We start from the raw sequence: 19,938 nt of genomic DNA on the forward strand, positions 1-19,938 counted from the left end.
AAGAGGAAAGTTGGAGCCTTTTCTCTGCCAGTGCCTCATGCCTTCCCACCTGAATCTGAAAGAACTCTCCCATCTCCAGCAGGATCTTCTTGGCATTGGCATGCTCCTTCTCCCCATCAATGCCCGCCTACAGTGAAAAGGGGATTAACAAGCCATACACCAGAGGTGCCTTCATCTTCCTGGCCGCTTCATTCCACGAGGTCTTGCCCCAGTGCAGCCCCCAAATCTTCTGTCCTCTCCTTTCAGACATCCCTGGCTTCCCTGATCTAGGAAGTCCTGATTGATGGTCCAGCCCCATCCACTTATTTTAGCTAGGTCTTCCTGTGAGTCATAGCAGAGGTGAGTCCATTCTGGAGGCCCTCAGACTATCTCTTCTCTCACAAGGCTCAGTCCCTGAGTCACTCTGATCCCTCTTCTTAATCTGTTTGCCAGTTCCAAATTCTTTCAGGATGAAAAGGAAACTTGGAGAAGGTCAGCATAGACAGTTAATCCCACTGACCACCTCCGAATCCAGTCTTCTCCCTCTCAGCCTGAATTATATCCTCCCCACTCCTATCCGTACTCAGACGGAGGATTTATTGTTCCCCCTTGATGGGCCATCCACATTCATATTAACCACTCAGTTAATTTTCACAATAGTCCCATGGGGGGGGATTTTTATCCTCATCTTACAGCTGAGGAAACAGACTCAGAGAGATTAAGTAACTTGCTCAGGATCACACAGCCATTCAATGGGGGCACCAGATTGTCCAAAGTTGTCTGCCCTGTGGCCTACTATCCAAAAGCCACATGGGCAGGGCAGCGAGGGTGGGGAGGCTCACTCACCATATACATAGCAGCAGCTACAGGAAGGTAAAAGGAGTAGAAAGCTGTCTTGTACTTGACAATAGATTTGTACCTGAGTATAGGGAGAAGATAAACTCCTCAGAAGGATAATGCCCCCGCCCCAGCCCTCCCTCACTGTCCAGATATGGTTCCCATTGTCCCTCACCTCTTTTCAGTGAATCTGCCAAGATCTACATTGCCCTGGGGGGCCGTGATGAGGTCCAGGGTCTGTCCGATCTCAGTCTGATAAGAACTCTAAGGAAGAGGAAAATGGCCCATGACCTGGGCTTTCCCCAGGGCTGGAGAACCCTGAAATCTTGGGCCCTACATCCCATACCAGTTGACACCTGGGCAGTCAGAAAGACAGCAGGAGGGAGAGAGGGGCCCAAGACTCAAGGCCCATCCAGTCACACACACAGTCCCTTACCACTCCTCAGTCACAGAGACACAAAAGCCCCTCTCGCCACCACCACCCTCCCCAATTCCCTTCCTCAATTATTTCCCCATCCAGGCAAACTGAGGTATCTCCTGTGTCCCGAAACAAGCTAGACGAGAATGTCCTACAGAGGCCAAGGCTACTGGGGGCAGCCTCTGGGCACTGAGCCCTGGTCTGCAGCACACCTGCAGGAAGAGCTCAATCAGGTTCATATAATAGGGCTGCTCCCGGCAGTAGAACTTCAGCAGGCGGTAGACACATGCTTCCAGAAGGAAAGCATCATTGATTGCATCCAAACCTATGCCTGGCTGTCAAGGATACAGAAAAACAAGCAATCAGTCTTTGGCCTAGACTCATACCAAGAACCTGTAACTCTGAACACCTCCACCGGCTCCACGTGACCATCTCCCTGTGGCCTGTTCCCATGCCCACCGCTACCTTCCCGCCCACTTTACCTTCTGATACCAGCAGATCTGGCCCCGTCGGGTGAGGGATGAATCCATGATGTCGTCTGACACCACGAAGAAGGCTTGGAGCTAGGAGAACGAAAAGTGGGATAAGAGGCCCAGGGCTCCTTGTCACTGTTCCTTGTACCAGCAACAGAGCTGCTGCTTTTGGGAATCACTGAGCTCGTAAGGAAGGTCAGGATGAGGAGGCCGAATACTTTTTTTTTTTTTTTTTGGCCACACTATGTGGCATGTGGTATCTTAGTTCGCCAACCAGGGACTGAACCCGTGCCCCTGCACTGGGAGCGTGGAGTCTTAACCACTGAACCACCAGGGAAGTCCACCAAGGACTTTTCGTCTGTGCTGTGGGACTCTGGAAAGTTACATGACTTCTTTGGCTCAGGCTTCCCGACTATAAAAGGGGACAAAAACTCCCTTGTTTTCAAAGTAAGAGACACAACAGATCTCTAACATCTCCAGACAAGCAGCCCTAGACAATCCCTGGTATCAGGGAGATGATGAAACATCTTCATATACTGTACTCTCTTGCCAAAAGCTTCAGTGAATGCTTCGAGTAAGATTTCTTCATGCAATTTGACTTTACATGACTTGTGGAACAAAAAAGGCTGTTCCTGTGTCCTCCCCGGGCACTCTGCTTACCCACTCCAGTGACCAGGAACAAAACCCCACCTCAGGGAGCTCGTTAGGGAGCGCAGGTCTGATAGGATGGAACTGAAGTCTGACCTCTGCTAACTTTCACCCATGGGTCTTAAACATCATCAAAGCGCTTACTCTTCTGAGTGCCAGCCTACTTGAAGGTGCCCAAACGGGCTGCTTCCCCACAGGACTGTGAACTCCTTGGAGGCAGGGCAATGTATTCAGAGCCCAGCACAGCACGGTCCCAGAGTGGGTGTGTCATAAATGTTTGTCTAAGAAATAAATGAGAGAATGAAGCACTGTAACGCCCCCCAGGATGCTTCTTGCAGTCAGGCTACACATTCCGGCTCCTTCAAACAGCTTTTGAAGACATGGTTTTTGTTTTTTCTGGGTTTTTTTGGCTGCGCCACGCGGCTTGCAGGATCTTAGTTCCCTGACCAGGGACTGAACCTGGGCCCTCAGCAGTGAAAGCGCCAAGTCCTAACCACTGGACCACCAGGAATTTCCCGAAGATATAGTTTTTAAACCTTCACCCCACCCTGATCCCTGTATGTGCTCTAGTGGATCTCCACAGCTCAGAGGAAGTGCCCAACACCACCCACCAGCTCACGTGTGGGCAGAGAAAGGGTTATGGCGATCGCTGCTCTTGTTCCAGGTGAAGTCCATCTGCACCTTGACCTCTGACTTCGCCCTGGGGTGGGACCTGGGTTTTCCACACTGGGGGCACACCTTTTATTTACGATGTGTTTATTTGGAGTGGCATTGTTCCCCTGAAGCCACAGGTCTGCTGCCTCCCCTGAGTGATTACAAGGGCCATCTGGTTTCTACCAGCACCACTCAACCAAGATTGTCTCCAAAGGGCGTTCATTCTGTGGCCTCCCTCAATCTTCTCTGCCCCGCAACTGCACTTTCTATTTGTTAGGAGAACTTTAAATCTATAGGGATGGTACCACAGTACTGGGTTGAGTTTTCTTAGTCATCTTCCCAGGTATGTACTATAGTGGGAAGTAACGGGAAATATACCACATTACCTATGCAGCATCCTTACCAAAATGTTTACCCTGATTATTTCATCGTGATATTAATCAGACTGGATTGTGAGATACTCTACCAAATAACTGGCCTGGACTTTTAAAAAAGTCAACTGTGATAGAGGAAGTATTCTAAAGACTGGACAAAAACTACCAAATGCGATACATTACTCCTGCTTGGATCCTGGATGTTAAAAAAAAAAGAAAAGAAAAAAAAAAAACCTATAGTGGACAACTGGGGGGGATTTACAAGTATTTAAATATGGAATATACATTAGATAATATTTTAGTACCAATGTTAAATATCTTGGATGTTGCTATGATCTGGATGTGTCCCCCACCAAAATTCATATGTTGAAATCCTAACCTTCAAAGATGATGGTATTAGAAGGTGGACCCTTTGGGAGGTGCTTAGGTTATGAGAGTGGAAGCCTCGTGAAAGGGATTAGTGCCGTTATGAAAGAGACCCTACAGAGTTCCCTTGCCCCTTCCACCTGAGGACATAGCAAGGAGATGCTGGCTATGAACCAGGAAGAAAGCCCTCAGCCGACCGTGCTGGTGCCTTGATCTTGGACCTCCCAGCCTTCAGAGCTGTGAGATATAAACTTCTGTTGTTTATAAGTTACCCAGCCTGTGGTATTTTGTTGTAGCAGCCCAGACAAAGATGTGATAACAGTATTGTGGTTACATAGGCAAATGTCCTCATTTTTAGGAAGTAAATGCTGAAATAGAAAAATAAGAGATTGAAGGAGATGAGGTAGAAGTGAAAGGAAGATAGAAGCAGAAATTATAACAAAAATCATCCAAAACAATGGTGGACAGCTCGAATGGAATCTTGGGGAAGTGACAGAAGTACAGCTGCGTTTAAGAAAACACGGGGCGGTGGGGGGGACTTCCCTGGTGGCGCAGTGGTTAAGAATCCGCCTGCCAATGCAGGGCACGCAGGTTCGAGCCCTGGTCCAGGAAGATCCCACATGCCACGGAGGAACTAAGCCCGTGTGCCACAACTACTGAGCCTGTGCTCTAGAGCCTGTGAGCCACAACTACGTGAGCCCATGAGCCCACGAGCCACAACTACTGAAGCCCGTGCGCCTAGAGCCCGTGCTCTGCAACGAGAAGCCACCGCAATGAGAAGCCCCCGCACCACAATGAAGAGCAGCCCCCGCTCGCTGCAACTAGAGAAAGCCCGCGCGCAGCAAGGAAGACCCAACGCGGCCAAAATTTAATTCATTAATTAATTTTTTAACAAAAGAAAACATGGGAGTTCCCTGGTCGTCCAGTGGTTAGGACTCGGGGCTTTCACTGCCAGGGCCCAGGGGTCAATCCGTGGTCAGGGAACTAAGATCACACAAGCCGCGTGGCACGGCCAAAAGAAAGAGAAAAACACCCCCAGATGCACCCAGTGCAGCTAAGGTTAACAGCAACTGACTCTACCAGGTGAGCTGCTGGCCCCTCGCGCTCTCGCCTCCCTCCGCCCCACAGCACTGCCCCTCTCCTCCTGCCCTTCCCTCCTTGCCCGCCCTCTGTGTTTATGGGCTCCTCGGCCCCTCCCAATCCCTAGAAGGGCACCAGGGGCCCTTCACCAGGGGCCCCATCCAGTGAGGCCATCGTCCTTCTACCTCCTTGGAGGCAAATCCCTATTCTCCAGCCCCGTCTCTCTTACAGGCTCCAGATTGGAATTTCCGACACCTGCAAGACAGACAGCTCCACCTGATCTGCTCATACCGAGAATGCGGTGTGGCAGACTCAGCTCGTCACGTCCTCCCTCGGGCCAGCTGCTCCTCTCCGCAGGCCAGAATCACCCGTCATTTGCCAAGCCCTGAGTGTCTTCCCTCCTGGGCTCACTGGCCCCCTCCTCAGGGCCTGGCACCGCCGCCGCCCCCAGAACCTGGTCCCCCTGTCGCTAATGAAGACTTTAGGCCAGGCCAGCAAACCATACACCTTCAAGGGCCAAGTGAGCTTAGAGACAGGAAGATGTGGGGATTGGAGAAAGATAAAGACAGACCCACACATGTCCTGTCTTGGGAAAGTGGCCTCAATTCAACTTCAGCCAACTGTTGCTACATGGGACTCTGGACCCAGATCTAGCAATTTTCCAAGTAATGCTAGAAATCTGGTGTTTTATGTGAAATCTCTTCTTTGTTAGATTTAGGGAACTTAATTTTAAAATATTTTCGAAAACTACCAATGGGCTTCCAGTTTTCAATCTTTGCCACAGAATAACGTTCTAGAAGAACTATCTTACTTCTGCGGCTGCCCTCTGCTCAGAGGAAAGCGTTGACAACTTTATGGCCAGTTCCAAGGCCCTGGCCCACAGCAGGTCTACAGGTGAAATGTGTACCTACTGGCAAAAGAGTTTCCCCACATTTGTTAACCCTTGGAGTAATTCACTAAGTCTGGCTGCAGCACACTAGAGGCACAGAAACACAAACAACCAAGAAACCAAGTTTTAGGCTCATCCCTCCTTGCCCCACCCCATCCTACCCAGGGTACCCCCAACTCTAGTAAACCTCGTCTTCTCCTGCCCCTCCCCCTCCCTCTTACCAGTTCCACACACCAGCCCACAGTCAGGGCCCGCCGCAGACTTTCAGCATCCTGCTTCCTGGGCTCCACCAGCTCCCGGAACGCTACCAGCACTGTCAAACCCCGATGGTACTTGCCTCCGATGGCATTGTACTCCAGGACCTGGGGGCAAGGGCAGAGGGACAGGGCATCAGGGTCTACAGAGCAGCTATTCTGAGAGTTCTCCTTGCCCTTTTCCACTAACTTTATCCTCCTCAACCCCAACCCCTCCTTCAGGCAGCCTCTGGAATTGCTATTCTCTTGGCTTCTTCCCAAATCCTGGAGCACAGCTAGTTGTCCAGCCCCCAGGCTCTCTCTGCATTGTCTTCTTTAGTACACTTAACGGCTCCATACGGGAGAGTAAAATCTGCTCCCAAACCCAGGACAGGGCTTGAACTGGGCAAAAACTCTGTACGTGCTACTGACAGGGACAGAGTAAAAGGACAACGTAGGTGATTAAATAGTTAATCCCACTAGGGGACTGTAAGTAAAAAGTATGGGAGACCCCTGTAAGTTAATGATCACTGAAGAAAGCAGGTTCGCTTAACCACAAAACCAAGCAGGCCTGCTTAGCAACAAAACCATGCAACAGAGCATAAGATATGCCCCCAAACAATAAAATAATGGTGGCATGAGACCCACATCCTGCCCAGTGAGTGCAGTAAGCTAATGACCCCTAGAACATGCTCTCTGCACACACAAAAAACAATTTATGGAAAGGCGACATTTCAGTGTAAAAGACCCTCATTGTACTAAGACCTGAAATAATTGTTCCATAGTGCCACGACAGTCCTGGCTTAAACATGTAGGGACAAGAAAACTCCCCTGCCCAACCCGGAGGAGGAGGTGATGATGAAAGCATGACATCTACTCAAGAATGAGGAAGAAGGTAGTTTTGTCCTCCTCCCCACTTTTCCTTTGATTATAAAACTGTAGCCCACAAAGTTCTTGGGGTGTGGCACCCTCTCACCCACTGGCTTGTAAGCCTCACAAGCATTCTATTCTAACAAATCACTTCTTTTCTATCACTTTGCCTCTTGCTGAATTCTTTCTGTGCTGAGACATAAAGAACGGGAGCTCCTCAGAGCCCCCAGAAACACCACCTAGTGGTTTCACTATGGGAATGGCTGGCCTGCTCACGTCTCTCCTTCACCCCGTCCCCAGTTCTCCTAACTTCCCCTTCACAGCCCATTCCTCCTTTCTCAGCCACCTCCTCCAACCCACAGTTCAACCTATCTGCAAATGAAAAGCCTCTTTCACTTTATTAAAGGCAAGCCCCCTACCCACAGAGCTGGCCAGAGGACAACTTGGAGGGGACCGAGGTTGGGGAACCCACCCCCCACTCCTCCAATGGCATCCCCTCCTGCTGGGGCTTCTCATTGTGCCTTCTGCTGCCCTGCTGTCAACCAGATCTAATTCACTGGGAAGACTTCCCTTTTAATCTCCATCCCAGTGTAGACAGACATCCTTTTCCTTAGTTCCCCTCAGACAAATGAGACAGCATTTACAAAAAGAATTACTAGATACTCCCAAAGAATAAAAGAATTAGGCAACTTAAGTATCCCAGCAATAGCTCCTGTTCTGGAGCAGGGGTTTCTGACGATACACTAGCTTCACTCAGGCCCACTTCAGACTGCTTCCTCCCAGGTCCCTGACAAAGTAGCACCTCATGATTTCTGGACACCTAATTCCCTTTCTCAACAAAACTAAAGACTTACCAGGCTCAAGGCCCTCCACCCCCATACAAAGCAGTCTGGCTGGCTCAGCAGAACCACAGGGCAGGATTGACCGGCTGACTAAATATACCTGCCCAGGCCCCAGCCCCTCCAGAGTGCACCCAGAGTCACTCAGATAAAAGCCTGCTCCCATACCTGTCAAAAGCCAGAGCTGGATCCCACACATGCACAGAGAGTGCAAAGGTTCACTCTCTCAAGTCATAAACCCCTCACCTCCTTGAGTCGGGCAATAGCATCTCCTGTCTCTGGGTGTCCAATGTCCTCCTCAGTCAGCACCTTGACAATCTGGGAGAAGTGCTGGATGAAATCCTGCCTTTCTTGGGCATAAACATCCAATTTCTGGTCTCCATTCATTCTGAGGGAGGAGTAAAATGCTCTGACAAGAGGGAGGACAAGTCAGAAACCTAATCAGCTGCTCCCCTCCCCAAGGCCCCTCACCCCGCCAAACTCACCGAGGCTCCTCTGTCCATGCTTGGCACCAGCAGCGGGCACTGTGCCAGGCCCCCAGGACTGGGCACCCATGCACCAGGGAGGGCTGCCGTAGGGAACCCAGCCACCTCTCCCGGGGTACCCAGCAGGGGGCTGGCAGCAAGAAGAACCCCACAGATCTCAGCCAGCGGGACAGGGGCAGCATGGGGGGTGGCATAGGGAGGGGGCATCAAGCACTCCCTGCAGGAGCAAGCACCAAAGGCAGATGCACGTTGTCAGCTCCCCAGGTCACCCTCCAAACTTTTACCTCCATACCCAGAATGCCCCACTTTCTTCTGGGATGAGCTTGAGGGCATTTACAGAAAGAAACGCAGGGAACAAAAAGTATGGCTGGGTGACCAAGACTCAACTGATCACACTTAAAATAAGACGGCTAGAACTTAATGCCACCTAACTTTATCCGGTTGAGAAACCGTCAACGCCTCTTCCAGGGAGCCTCTGGAATTACTACACTCTTGGCTTCTTCCCCCAAGTTCTGGAGCAAATGATAGAAGAGTCCAGAGTAAAGGACCTCAGGACTGGGGGCTGGGAGGACCCTTACATCACCCTATTTTATGGGGGTCAAACTGAGGCTCTAGGAGATAGGAAGATACCTGGGAAGTGTCAGCGCCAAATCTAGAGCACAGGTCTCCCCTGGTAGGCGGGGAGAGGGGAGCGCAGGTTCTGAGATGCCTCAAGAAGAGAAGTGAAAGCGGAACCCCTGGGTGCTATGGACATGTAGCCTGGGGCTCTGGGACTGCGCAGACAGCGTCGGTGCAACACTGGGTGGGAGGGGAGGGTTCGCAGCAGAAGAGCAAAGCAGGGTGCAGTTATCCTGTGGGGTTCCAGGAAAGCACATGGCAGACAGAGTTCAGGAGTTTCTGCACAACCACAGTGTGAGTCGGTCCCACCAACCCCCAAAACGGGGGAACTCTAACACAACAGACTGGACCTCCTGTGCCTTAAAGTATCGCTACAGAGGTAAGGCCGAGTTTCTAACCCCTGCCAGCCCTCGACCTGTCTCACCTGTTTCTGGACGCCAGTTGCTGCTCCAGATTGTTGGCTGGGTACTCCTAAAAGCCGGACCGCTCGGCGCTCAGCTCCCTGGGACCAGTAGTTCTCGATCTCCTTTCACTCTAGGAAGAAATGCTTCATTAGACTACAGTTCCCGACATGCCATGGGAGGGACAAGGACCACGCGATCTAGTGCTGGCTGGCTGGGCGGAGACGAGCCACACTGATTGGCTGCTTCCCCTCGTATGAGCCTGAGGCCCTGTAAACAACAGCCAATGGAAGGGCTGCGCTCAGCGCCGGAAGTTAGGAGGAGCTGGAGTGGGCGGAGGGTGGGGTGAGGATGGAGGCAGCAGAGGTGAAAGCGAGACAGTTTGGGAATTCCCTGCACCCTAGCTCCGAGCTGTCACCTTTACTACGCACTTAAATTTTCATTATTTTCCTGTGCAGTTGAGTGGCACATTACTAAAAACCCAGCCGGACCAGCTTGGTCACTTACAGGTTGTTTAACTTAGGCAAATCATTTAACTTATCTGAGCCTCAGTTGACTTCCCTCAGTCAACTGAGACTATCTCCCCTCACGTGTTACATGAGGATAACACTGTGATATAAAGTATATAAAGTGCTTTAAGTGCTCAAGAAATAAAAGACTCAACAGACACTAGAAACTTTACCCTTACACACACACACACAAAACACTGCTTACCCACCCATCATGCGTAAATATAAAAGCTAAAACCATGAAAGACTTAGAAGAAAACATAAGGGTAAGCCTTCATACCTTGGATTTGGCAATAGATTCTTAGATGTGACACCAGAAGCATAGGCAACAACAACAACAAATAGATAAATTGGACTTCATCAAAATTAAGATCTTTTGTATGTCAACAAACACTATCAGAGGAGTGAAAAAAAGAAAACCCTACAGAATGGGAGAAAATATTTGCAAATCATACATCTGATAAGAGTTTAATATCCAGAATATATAAAGAACTCCACAACAAAAATACAAACAACCCAATTAGAAAACGGACAAAGGACTTGAGTAGACACTTCTCCAAAAAAAATACACAAATGGCCAATAAGCACATGAAAAGATTCTCAATACCATTAGTCATTAGGGAAATGCAAATCAAAACCATAATGAGATACCACTTTACACTTAGTAATATGGCTATAGTAAAAAACAAAAAAATAAAAAACCTGAAAATAACAAACATTGGTGAGGATACAGAGAAGTTGGAATCCTCATACATTGCTAGTGAGAATGTAAAATGGTGCAGTCGCTGGGGAAAGCAACTTGACAGTTCCTCAAAATGTTAAACAGAATTATTATATGACCCAGCAATTCCCCTCCTAGGTATATACCCAAGAGAAAACAGAAAGGCAAACAAACTTGTACACCAATGTTCATTGCAGCATTATTTACAACAGCCAAAAGGTGGAAACAACCCAAGTGTCCATCAACAGATGAATGGATAAAAAACATGTGGTAATATACATAAAATGAAATATTATTCAGCCTTAAGAAGGAAGGAAATTCTGACACATGATACCACATAGATGAATCTTAAAGGCACTGTGTTAAGTGAAATACACCAGATACAAAAGAAAAAATACTCTATGATTCCACTTACATGAGGTACCTAGAGCAGAGACAGAGAGTAGAATAGTGGTTGTCAGGAACTGGGGAGAGGGAAGGATAGGAAATTATTGTTTAACGGGTATAGTGTTTCTGAGAAGATTTTAAAAGTTCTAGAAATGGGTCGTGGTGATGGTTGCACAACAGTGTGAATACACTTAACGCCACTTAGCTGTACACTAAAAAAATGGTTAAAACGGTCTTTTTTTTTTTTTTTTTTGCGGTACGCGGGCCTCTCACTGTTGTGGCCTCTCCCGTTGCAGAGCACAGGCTCCGGACGCGCAGGCTCAGCGGCCATGGCTCACGGGCCCAGCCGCTCCGCGACATGTGGGATCCTCCCGGACCGGGGCACTAACCCCTGTCCCCTGCATCGGCAGGCGGACTCTCAACCACTGCGCCACCAGGGAAGCCCTAAAATGGTCATTTTTATGTTAAGTATATTTTACAACAATAAAAAAATTATTACACCTACCTAGAGTAGAACTAGAGAGAGGTCCAGGAAAACATCATTACATAGTAAATTACAACCCGGGTGAGGAGGGTGTAACACTGTTAATATTTGGCAAGTCTGGGTTGCTAGGATGGTCCGCCTCCACCTTTGGACAGGAGTTCATAAGGAAAAAATAGGAACCTCAAAGGAAATTAGAGATCAGGTCAATAGAACCTTGGGTGCTAGGAAAATCCTCAAGGAAAGACACAAGCCTGAAAAAAAGGAAAGTCTCACTCCAGTTTCCCCATTCTATACCTTGATGCCCCCCAACCCCAAATCATCCCACCCTTCCCCTCTCAGCCCCACGCAGCTGGCCAGGCACACCCATATGATTGTTGCAACTCCACCGTGAAATAAGGCCGTTAAGGGAAAATTCCCCAGAGCTGTACTTTGTAGCAGGTGGGGCTACTAGAAGGGACCCACCCCGCCCAGGGAGAGGATGGATAGAAAGTGGAGACCAATGCCAAGGGGGAGGGGGGTGGGAGGAAGAGTGGGGGTTAGCAGATGTAAACTATTATATATAGAATGCATAAACAACAAGGTTTTAAATATAGCACAGAGAACTAAATTCAGTATCCTATGATGAACCATAATGGAAAAGAATATTTTCAAAAGAATGTGGACTGGGGTTTCCCTGGTGGCGCAGTGGTTGAGAATCTGCCTGCCGATGCAGGGGACACAGGTTCGAGCCCTGGTGTGGGAAGATCCCACATGCCGTGGAGCAACTGGGCCCGTGAGCCACAACTACTGAGCCTGCGCGTCTGGAGCCTGTGCTCTGCAACAAGAGAGGCCGCAATAGTGAGAGGCCCGCTCACCGCGATGAAGAGTGGCCCCCGCTTGCTGCAACTAGAGAAAGCCCTCGCACAGAAACGAAGACCAAACACTGCCAAAAATAAATAAAGAAACAAATGTGGGGTTTAAAAAAGAAAAAAAAAAGAATGCGGACTTCCCTGGTGGTGCAGTAGTTGAGAGTCCGCCTGCCGATGCAGGGGACGCGGGTTTGTGCCCCGGTCCGGGAGGATCCCACATGCCGCGGAGCGGCTAGGCCCGTGAGCCATGGCCGCTGAGCCTGCGCGTCCGGAGCCTGTGCTCCGCAACGGGAGAGGCCACAACAGTGAGAGGCCCGTGTACGGAAAAAACAAAAACAAAAACAAAAGAATCTGCCTGCCAGTGCAGGGGACACGGGTTGGACCCCTGCTCTGGGAAGATCCCACATGCCGCGGAGCAACTAAGCCTGTGCGCCGCAACTACTGAGCCCGTGCTCTGCAGCAAGAGAAGCCACCGCAGTGAGAAGCCCGTGCACCACAACGAAGAGTAGCCCCCGCTTGATGCAACTAAAGAAAGCCTGTGCACAGCAATAAAGACCCAACACAGCCAAAAATAAATAATAAATAAATTAATTTTTTTTTTAAAAGTGGAGACCCAAAACAAAACAAAATAAAACAGGGACTTACCCGGCAGTCCAGTGGTTAAGACTCCCCGCTTCCACTGCAGGGGGCGCAGGTTCAACCTCTGATTGGGGACTAAGATCCCACATGCCTCACAGCGTGGCCAAAAAAACAAAAACAAACAAAAACCTAAAAAAAAAAAACCAGAAAGTAGAGACCCAGGGTGAGACAGCCCCCAGTGGGCAGCCTGGTTATTTGAGACATGCAAAGCATTCCTCCTTTTTTTTATTCTTTCTACAAACACCCTACTTATGGCATAGCTATTAAGCCACTGGCATTTGAAATCTGCACTTTCACATGTATTTTATATTACTGAACTCTCACCTGTAAGATTTCCCCTTTGGTGTGAGGACCTTGGTCAAAGCTTTCCAGATCAAGAGTGGCAGAGCCACATCCAGAATCTGTTTCGTCTGGCTTTAAGTCTGCACACCTCTACAGAGACACCTCCGAGGCACCTGTGGATCCTTCCCAGAGCTATGTCTTCCTTCCCTCACCACCTACCCGTCAAGGCCCTGGGTAACCGCTCTCCTGCTCAGCTCATGCCTTGTGGGGTGGGGAGGGAGGACAATTAACAAAGGATACAGATAAGAGACAGGCAGAGGAGCAGCAGAAAGCCCAGAGCAATCCAGAAAGGAAGGGATGCTTCCAGGAAGAAGGAGGAGGCTCACTGGGCCCTGTGGAGGCTGGGGCAAAGACACTTCGAGAAGGGGCACGGCCTGCTAGGCAATGGGCCAAAGGAGGAGTGAGAGCTCCTGGAGAAAGGCCCATTTAATACCCACCTGGTTTGCTTCTGTGGTCTGATGGGAGTCAGGTATCAGCTGCCAGCTAGCTCACCCCCAGAGAGAAGAGCAATTGAAACAGGCCAGGAAGGGAAGCCAATTCAGGCTCCAGCCTTCCTTGTTGTTGCCCAGCTAACATGAAACTCCCTGGGCCTGCCTAAGTGCTGCCTGGGTGCAAGTCTTGACTCCACCATGACCAGCTGGATGAACTTCAACAAGCCACGTGACCTCTCTGAGTGGGCTCCAAATTGCAAATCAAGCATACCAGCGTGATTTAGGTGACCTGTGTGTTTTTAATGGATCAGAGGATAAACGTGTGACCCTATCTAATTAGCACACAGAGCAGAGTTGAGAAGCAAGAGTGGAAACTAAGGAAAAGGTCTTTATAAGTATTCAAGTCCATTCAAATCCAAGGAATTTTTTTTTTTTTTTTTTTGGCTGCATTGGGTCTTCGTTGCTGCACGTGGGCTTTCTCTAGTTGCGGTGAGCAGGGACTACTGGTCATTGTGGTGCGCAGGTTTCTCATTGCGGTGGCTTCTCTTGTTGTAGAGCATGAGCTCTAGGCGTGCAGGCTTCAGTAGTTGTGGCACATGGGCTCAGTAGCTGTGGCTCGCGGGCTCTAGGGCACAGGCTCAGTAGTTATGGCACACGGCCTTAGTTGCTCCACGGCATGTGGGATCTTCCCGAACCAGGGCTCGAACCTGTGTTCCCTGCATTGGCAGGCGGATTCTTAACCACTGCACCACCAGGGAAGTCCCAATCCAAGGAATTATTGATCCACTCTCATTGCAAACCCCAAGTTCAGGAAATGGGAGATGAGACCTGGGGTTGAAGGAGAGAAGATTGATAGAGGGGGAGGCCATGTCTCCCAGAACTAAAGCCTCTCATTTCCCCATTCCAGTCTGGGTCCTTCTGGAAGGACCTTCCAGAAGTGACCTTCCTAACAGAACTCAGGAGAAGTCAGGGACAGTGTGATCTCAGTCTGGCTAGGTGGCTAGGACAAAAGCCCTTGGGCTCTCCTAGTCCCAGCCTAACCCCCACTGGGAAACACTTGGCAGGGCAAAGACCAAGGTCTCCTAAACACTCTAGGACCCTGGGAAGAGAGAAGGTGTCAGAGCCACCCCTCCCCGAGTCACCAGGAAGCCTCAAGTACTCACAGAAAGAACACAGCTTTGCAGTCAACCAGCCCCGGGTTCAAACCCTGCTTTCAGTCCTTGTTGGTTGTATGATTTGGAATTAATTACCTAACCTCTGTGAATGTCATTTTTCTCCTCCTTCAAATGGAGATAATATGTATCTCACAGGTTTGTGGCAGGTCCTCTTCCTCACGTGGTTGAGAGCAAATGTTCCAGCTTTCAGCTGCATCCCAGACCGTTAGGGCAGTGTCCAGTTTAGCTATTGTAGTTTGTGGTCTCTGTTTTGTTTTGTTTTTGTTTATTTATTTACTTAGTTTCACCGGGTCTTAGTTGCAGCTCGGCAGCTCCTCAGTTGAGGCACATGGGCTCCTTTAGTTGTGGCATTCAAACTCAGTTGCCGCATGCATGTGGGATCTAGTCCCCTGACCAAGGATTGAACCTGGGCCCCCTGCATTGGGAGCACAGAGTCTTAACCACTGCACCACCAGGGAAGTCCCCTAGTTGGTGGTCTCTTGTTACAAAACTCAACCTGAGCCCTCTAGGAGACTTTCCCTCAATGGCTTAGGTATCCCTCTCTGTCTTCTTGTGGCCCCAGAGCTTACTCCAACCATAACTCTGATCACTAAATACAGTCAGCACCTGAATTCTTGTCTGTCTTCTCCACTGCTTGGAACTTCTCCAGGACAGGGACACATCTTTGTCGTTGTGTCTCAGAGCATACCACAGGGTCTGCCCCAACAATGAATTTGTATGGAATTAATTTTGATGTTTTTTATAACATACACCAAAAAGTAGAGAAATATTCTAATAAGCCTCCATGCAATTGTCACCCAGATTTCACAATTGCCAACATTTTGTCCATCTGATTTTATTCAACTACCTCCCTTTTCTTCTCCTGTACCAACCACTACACTTTCCTTTGCTGGAATATTTTAAATCGAACCCCCAAAATCAATATTTTTATACCCATAAACACTTCAAGATGTATCTCTAATACATAAGGAATTTTTTTAACACAGCAAACAAAATTAATGGTAATTCTTTAATGTTACCTAAGGCCCGACGTTCAGATTTCCTGTTCAGTCCATGTTCCACGTTCAGATTTCCTGGATTGTCTCAAAAACATCTTTTGCAATTGGTTTGTTCAAATGAGAATCCAAATCAGGTCTACACATCGCATTTGGTTGGTATGTGTCTTACGTCATTTTTCAATAAACACTTCTTCCTTCCCCCCTTTTTCATGCTATTTAATTGTTGATGAAACTGGGTCATTTGTTGGAAGAATCGCCTATATTCTGGATTTGGCTGATTGCAGCCTCAAGTCTTTGTTTTAACTCTTTCCTCTACTCCCTGTAAACTAGTAGTTAGGTTGGAGGCTTCATTAGAATCAGAATTCTTCTGAGGCATGTACTCACTCCTGTTGCATTCTCTCAGGAGACACACAGGCCTGGTTACCCCACTTTTAGTGGTGCCAAACCTAATGGGTTTAGGAGCTCTTGATGTGCGTTTTAAACTTAGCTGAATGGAAGAAGGAGACAAGAAAGTCCATCTAGTGATGACAGAGCGGAAGTGAAATCTAGGTGGTTGAATAGGAATTTTGTTTAGCAGAGAAAATAGGCAAGGTGTAGGGACCTGCGTGTGCAAAGGCAAGACACTGAGAGAGAGAGGGCGTAAGGATTCTGGAGTGGGCTGAGGCGTGGAGAAAGGGAGGCGATGTGGCTAGAAGTGATCTGGGCCCAGACAGTAAAGGGCTTTTACATGCCCTGATGAGTCAGTAATGTCCTTGAACAGAGCTGGCTGATCAGACTGATTTTTAGACAGACAACTCTGGCTGCACTGGTGGGGACCTACCAGCGATGGAGACCCCAGGCAGGAAAAGTCTGGGCAATAGATGAGCGGAGGCAGCCCGCCGTCCCTGGCAGTGAGGATGGAGAGAGGGTGCATTTGGAAAATGGATTGCAATGTTAAACAGAGTGATCAGAGAAGGCCTCCCTGGTAAGGTGATACATGAAAAGAAATCAGAAGGAAGTAATAGGCAAGGTATTGCTTCCTTACTTAGGGGAAGGGCATTCTCTACAGATAGAGGGGGACCTGCAAATGCAGCGGCCCTCTCTGAGGCAGGAGTTGACCTTCCTCGTTTGAGAAACAGCAAGGAGGTCAGTATGACCAGATTAAAGGGACAAGAGGAGGAGGACTGAGAGGTAGCAGGGTCTTGTAACGACTTTGGCTTTTACTCCGAGTGTGATGGGGCACATTAGTGGGTGTTAAGCAGTGTGTTCTGTTCTCACCCTCTACCTCCTCCTCCCCAAACCTCAGTGTATGGCTCTTCCACTCACCCCTCCTTTCCCCAGAGTGGAGCCCTCTGCCCTGTCCCACATGCAACATGGGAGCTGGGCCAAATGGGACAGGCCTTCACAAAAAGCTCCAGGAGGAGGCAAAGACCTGGGCCCATACACCCATGTTCATAGCAGCATTATTCACAAGAGTCAAAAGGCAGCAACAACCCAAGTGTCCATCAACAGAGGAATGCATAAACACTGTGTGGCATATTTAGATGATGGAATATTATTCAGCCTTGAAAACGAAGGAAATTCTGACACATGAAACCACATGGATGAATCTTGAAGGCATTGTGCTAAGTAAAATAAGCCAGGCACAAAAGAAAAAATACTGTATGATTCCACTTACATGAGGTACCTAGAGTAGTCAAATTCACAGAGACAGAAAGTAGAATCGACGTTGCCAGGAACTGGGGAGAGGGAAGAATGGGGAGTTACTGTTTAATTGGTATAGTGTTTGTTTGAGTGGATGAAAAAGTTTTGGGAATAAACAGTAGTGGTTACCCAACATTGTGAATGTACTTAAGGCCACTGAATTATACACCTAAAAATGGTTAAAATGGTAAATTTTATCTAATGTATATTTTACCACAGTTTTTTTTTTCAAAAGAAAAAGGAGATATGGGCCTAGACTGGCCTCTGCCTCCAGCTCTTCTCTGGCTAGTATCCTCCCATGCAAACGAGGGGTTCCATGGATGGACTTCAGGGAGCTTATTACAAAAGTTGTGAGCAAAATTGAGGCCTCTCTTCAGATGCAAGGCGTTCAAGATCTCCTTTAAGCGGGAAAAGAAAAAAAGAGTTCAGAATAGTATGGATGGTACCATGCTGCCACGTGAATAAAAATGGGAACAATTATATATTGTTTGTACCTGCATTATCTATTTCTTGGAGAATACATAGAAAATTCATAAATCTGGTAACGTGCAGGGGGGAACTGAGTGGCTGGGCAGGGGAATGAAGTTGGGAAGGAAGAAACTCTTGACCTATACCTTGTTCCTCTGAATTTTGTAGATTGTGCAAATATCTATTCAAATAAATGTAAGTACATTTTGGACAAATCCTATGGCACTTTTGGAAATACAAAGTCAGGGCCCCACCCCCGATATTCTGACGACTGCAGTGGGAGAGGAGTCACCATATTTTCAGGAGAACAAGAGCAATAATTCCGAGCTCTCTGTTCGGGTCGTGCTCACAACACATCCACGTACATTATCGGGCGGAGCGCTCCGGAAGGTTTATTATCTCGGTTTGCAGATGACGAAACCGACGCTCAGAGCGTCTCTCCGCCTCACCCTGGCTCGCAGTTGGGGGCGGGGGCGCGGGCCCGGGGCCTCCTCGGCCCAGCGTCCCCGCCCTCGGCCGTGTGCCAGCTGGCGGCTCTCGGGCGCCCCTCGCAGGCCTGTCGGCAGCCTTCTCCCGAATGAGGAGGGCGGGTGTTCTCTGGTTTGCAGAATAAAGCCACCTTAGGCTGGGGACAAAGCCTGGATTTTGTGTGCGTGTGTGAGAGCTCAAGTGTGCATAAATGGGTGTGTGTGAGTGTGTGTCTCTGTAAGGAAAAGTGTGTGAGGTTCCTGTGTGTCTGTGTCTGTGTGAGTCTGTTGTATGAGTGTGTGCTGATGGTGTGAGTGTAGACTCCATGTGTGTTAGGGTTGGGTGGGGTGTGCATCGGTGGAATGCGGGTGTTTGTGTGCACACGTGTGCACATACGCGCGTGTGCATGTGTCCCGGCATTGGTCAGTCTCTGTCCTTGACCCTGTACAGCTCTGGTATCACCTCCGTGAAGCCCCCCTGACCTCCCTCACCAGCATCGCTCAGTCTCTCCTGGTGCTCTCTGTGTTCTGTGTACAACTCCATCACCCCGCCTGACACACTTTATTAAACCTTACTGCTAGCATCCCTGCCCCTCCCCAGTCTGGGCAGGGAGCCTGAGTCTGCATGGGACACAGCACATGGTAGGGGCCCCATCCATGCTTGTGTGTGTGTCTGATGTCACATGCTTGTGTCTGAAGGTGTCAGGGTGCGTGTGTTTGCGGGGATGGGGAGGGGTCGAATCTGACAAAGCTGAGTATACCCATTCTGTTTGGATCCTGGGGGCCTATAGTCCTTCTCCCAGATTTCTCACCCACAGACCTCCTGCTCAGGGCTGCCTGACCCTGTGACAGAGTGCAGGCCATCTCTCACGTGGTTACTTGTGGACCCAGGGTCAGCCAGACTGTTTTTCCTCTGCGGCCTGATTTTAGGTTGAAGCCGCTGTCCCTTGGCTGGATAGGCCAGGGGCTGCTTTGGGGCACCAGCCCCGCCTCCTATTGGCTGCTTGGGACTTGGATCTCTCGGAATTTTGTTCTTTCAACTGGTCCTGGAGTCAGTTCTAAATTGTCAGGCCAACCTTAAATGTCCCTCTCCAACCCCCAAGCACAAAGCCTGAGTCTCCAGCCCCTGAAGTCTATTATGTTCACTCTGGTAACAACTTTTGTCCATCTTTATTTGTTCTGTCTTCTATACATAGAGCCTAGGACCCCAAGCTCCTTCCCCCTCGGGAAGTCCTTCCTACTATCTATTTTCTTTCTTTTCCAACCAGGGTCTGGGGCTTCTCCCCTTTTCTTCCACTGAAACAGTCCTGAGAGGGAAGGAATGGAGCTTAGTGGTTACAACTCAGACTCTACAACCACACTGTCTGGGCCTGAATCCCAGCTCCACCACTGCCAAGATTTTTAGCTCCAGACAAGTGTATCAGATCGAAGTCTTTCTCAAATTAGATAATTTGAGGAGTGTTTCATAAGAGGATTATGTGCAAAGGTATGGGCAGGGTGTTGGTAAACCACAAGGGATAGTGCATTACCCCAAAGCTAGTAGCAGTGGCTTAGTTACCACCCTCAGGGGCCCAGGAGCTGGAGGGAGCATGTTGCCTAGAATCTGGAGAGAGAGGGCCCCC

At 49.1% G+C, this 19,938-nt stretch overlaps 1 protein-coding gene across 2 annotated transcripts in view; it reads right to left on the bottom strand.

Moving 5' to 3' along the window:
- Positions 1 to 9,294, bottom strand: part of FDPS (farnesyl diphosphate synthase) — a 10,428-nt gene extending 1,134 nt beyond the window's left edge. Inside the window, exons 1-8 of one of the 2 annotated variants that reach the window (XM_007457938.1) lie at positions 9,188 to 9,294; positions 7,907 to 8,069; positions 5,940 to 6,080; positions 1,717 to 1,797; positions 1,447 to 1,569; positions 992 to 1,080; positions 826 to 898; positions 50 to 127 (exon numbers count right to left, since the gene is read on the bottom strand). In XM_007457938.1, coding sequence (XP_007458000.1) covers positions 50 to 127; positions 826 to 898; positions 992 to 1,080; positions 1,447 to 1,569; positions 1,717 to 1,797; positions 5,940 to 6,080; positions 7,907 to 8,047 — 726 coding nt within the window. In that variant the 5' untranslated portion in view covers positions 8,048 to 8,069; positions 9,188 to 9,294. Of the gene's footprint in view, positions 1 to 49; positions 128 to 825; positions 899 to 991; positions 1,081 to 1,446; positions 1,570 to 1,716; positions 1,798 to 5,939; positions 6,081 to 7,906; positions 8,070 to 8,145; positions 8,922 to 9,187 lie in introns of those variants that run through there. The other variant, XM_007457937.1, reaches the window with a different exon arrangement.
- Positions 9,295 to 19,938: the final 10,644 nt, after the last annotated feature.

This window comes from Lipotes vexillifer, unplaced genomic scaffold (assembly GCF_000442215.2).
Source record: "Lipotes vexillifer unplaced genomic scaffold, Lipotes_vexillifer_v1.1 scaffold238, whole genome shotgun sequence".
Taxonomy (NCBI): domain Eukaryota; kingdom Metazoa; phylum Chordata; class Mammalia; order Artiodactyla; family Lipotidae; genus Lipotes; species Lipotes vexillifer.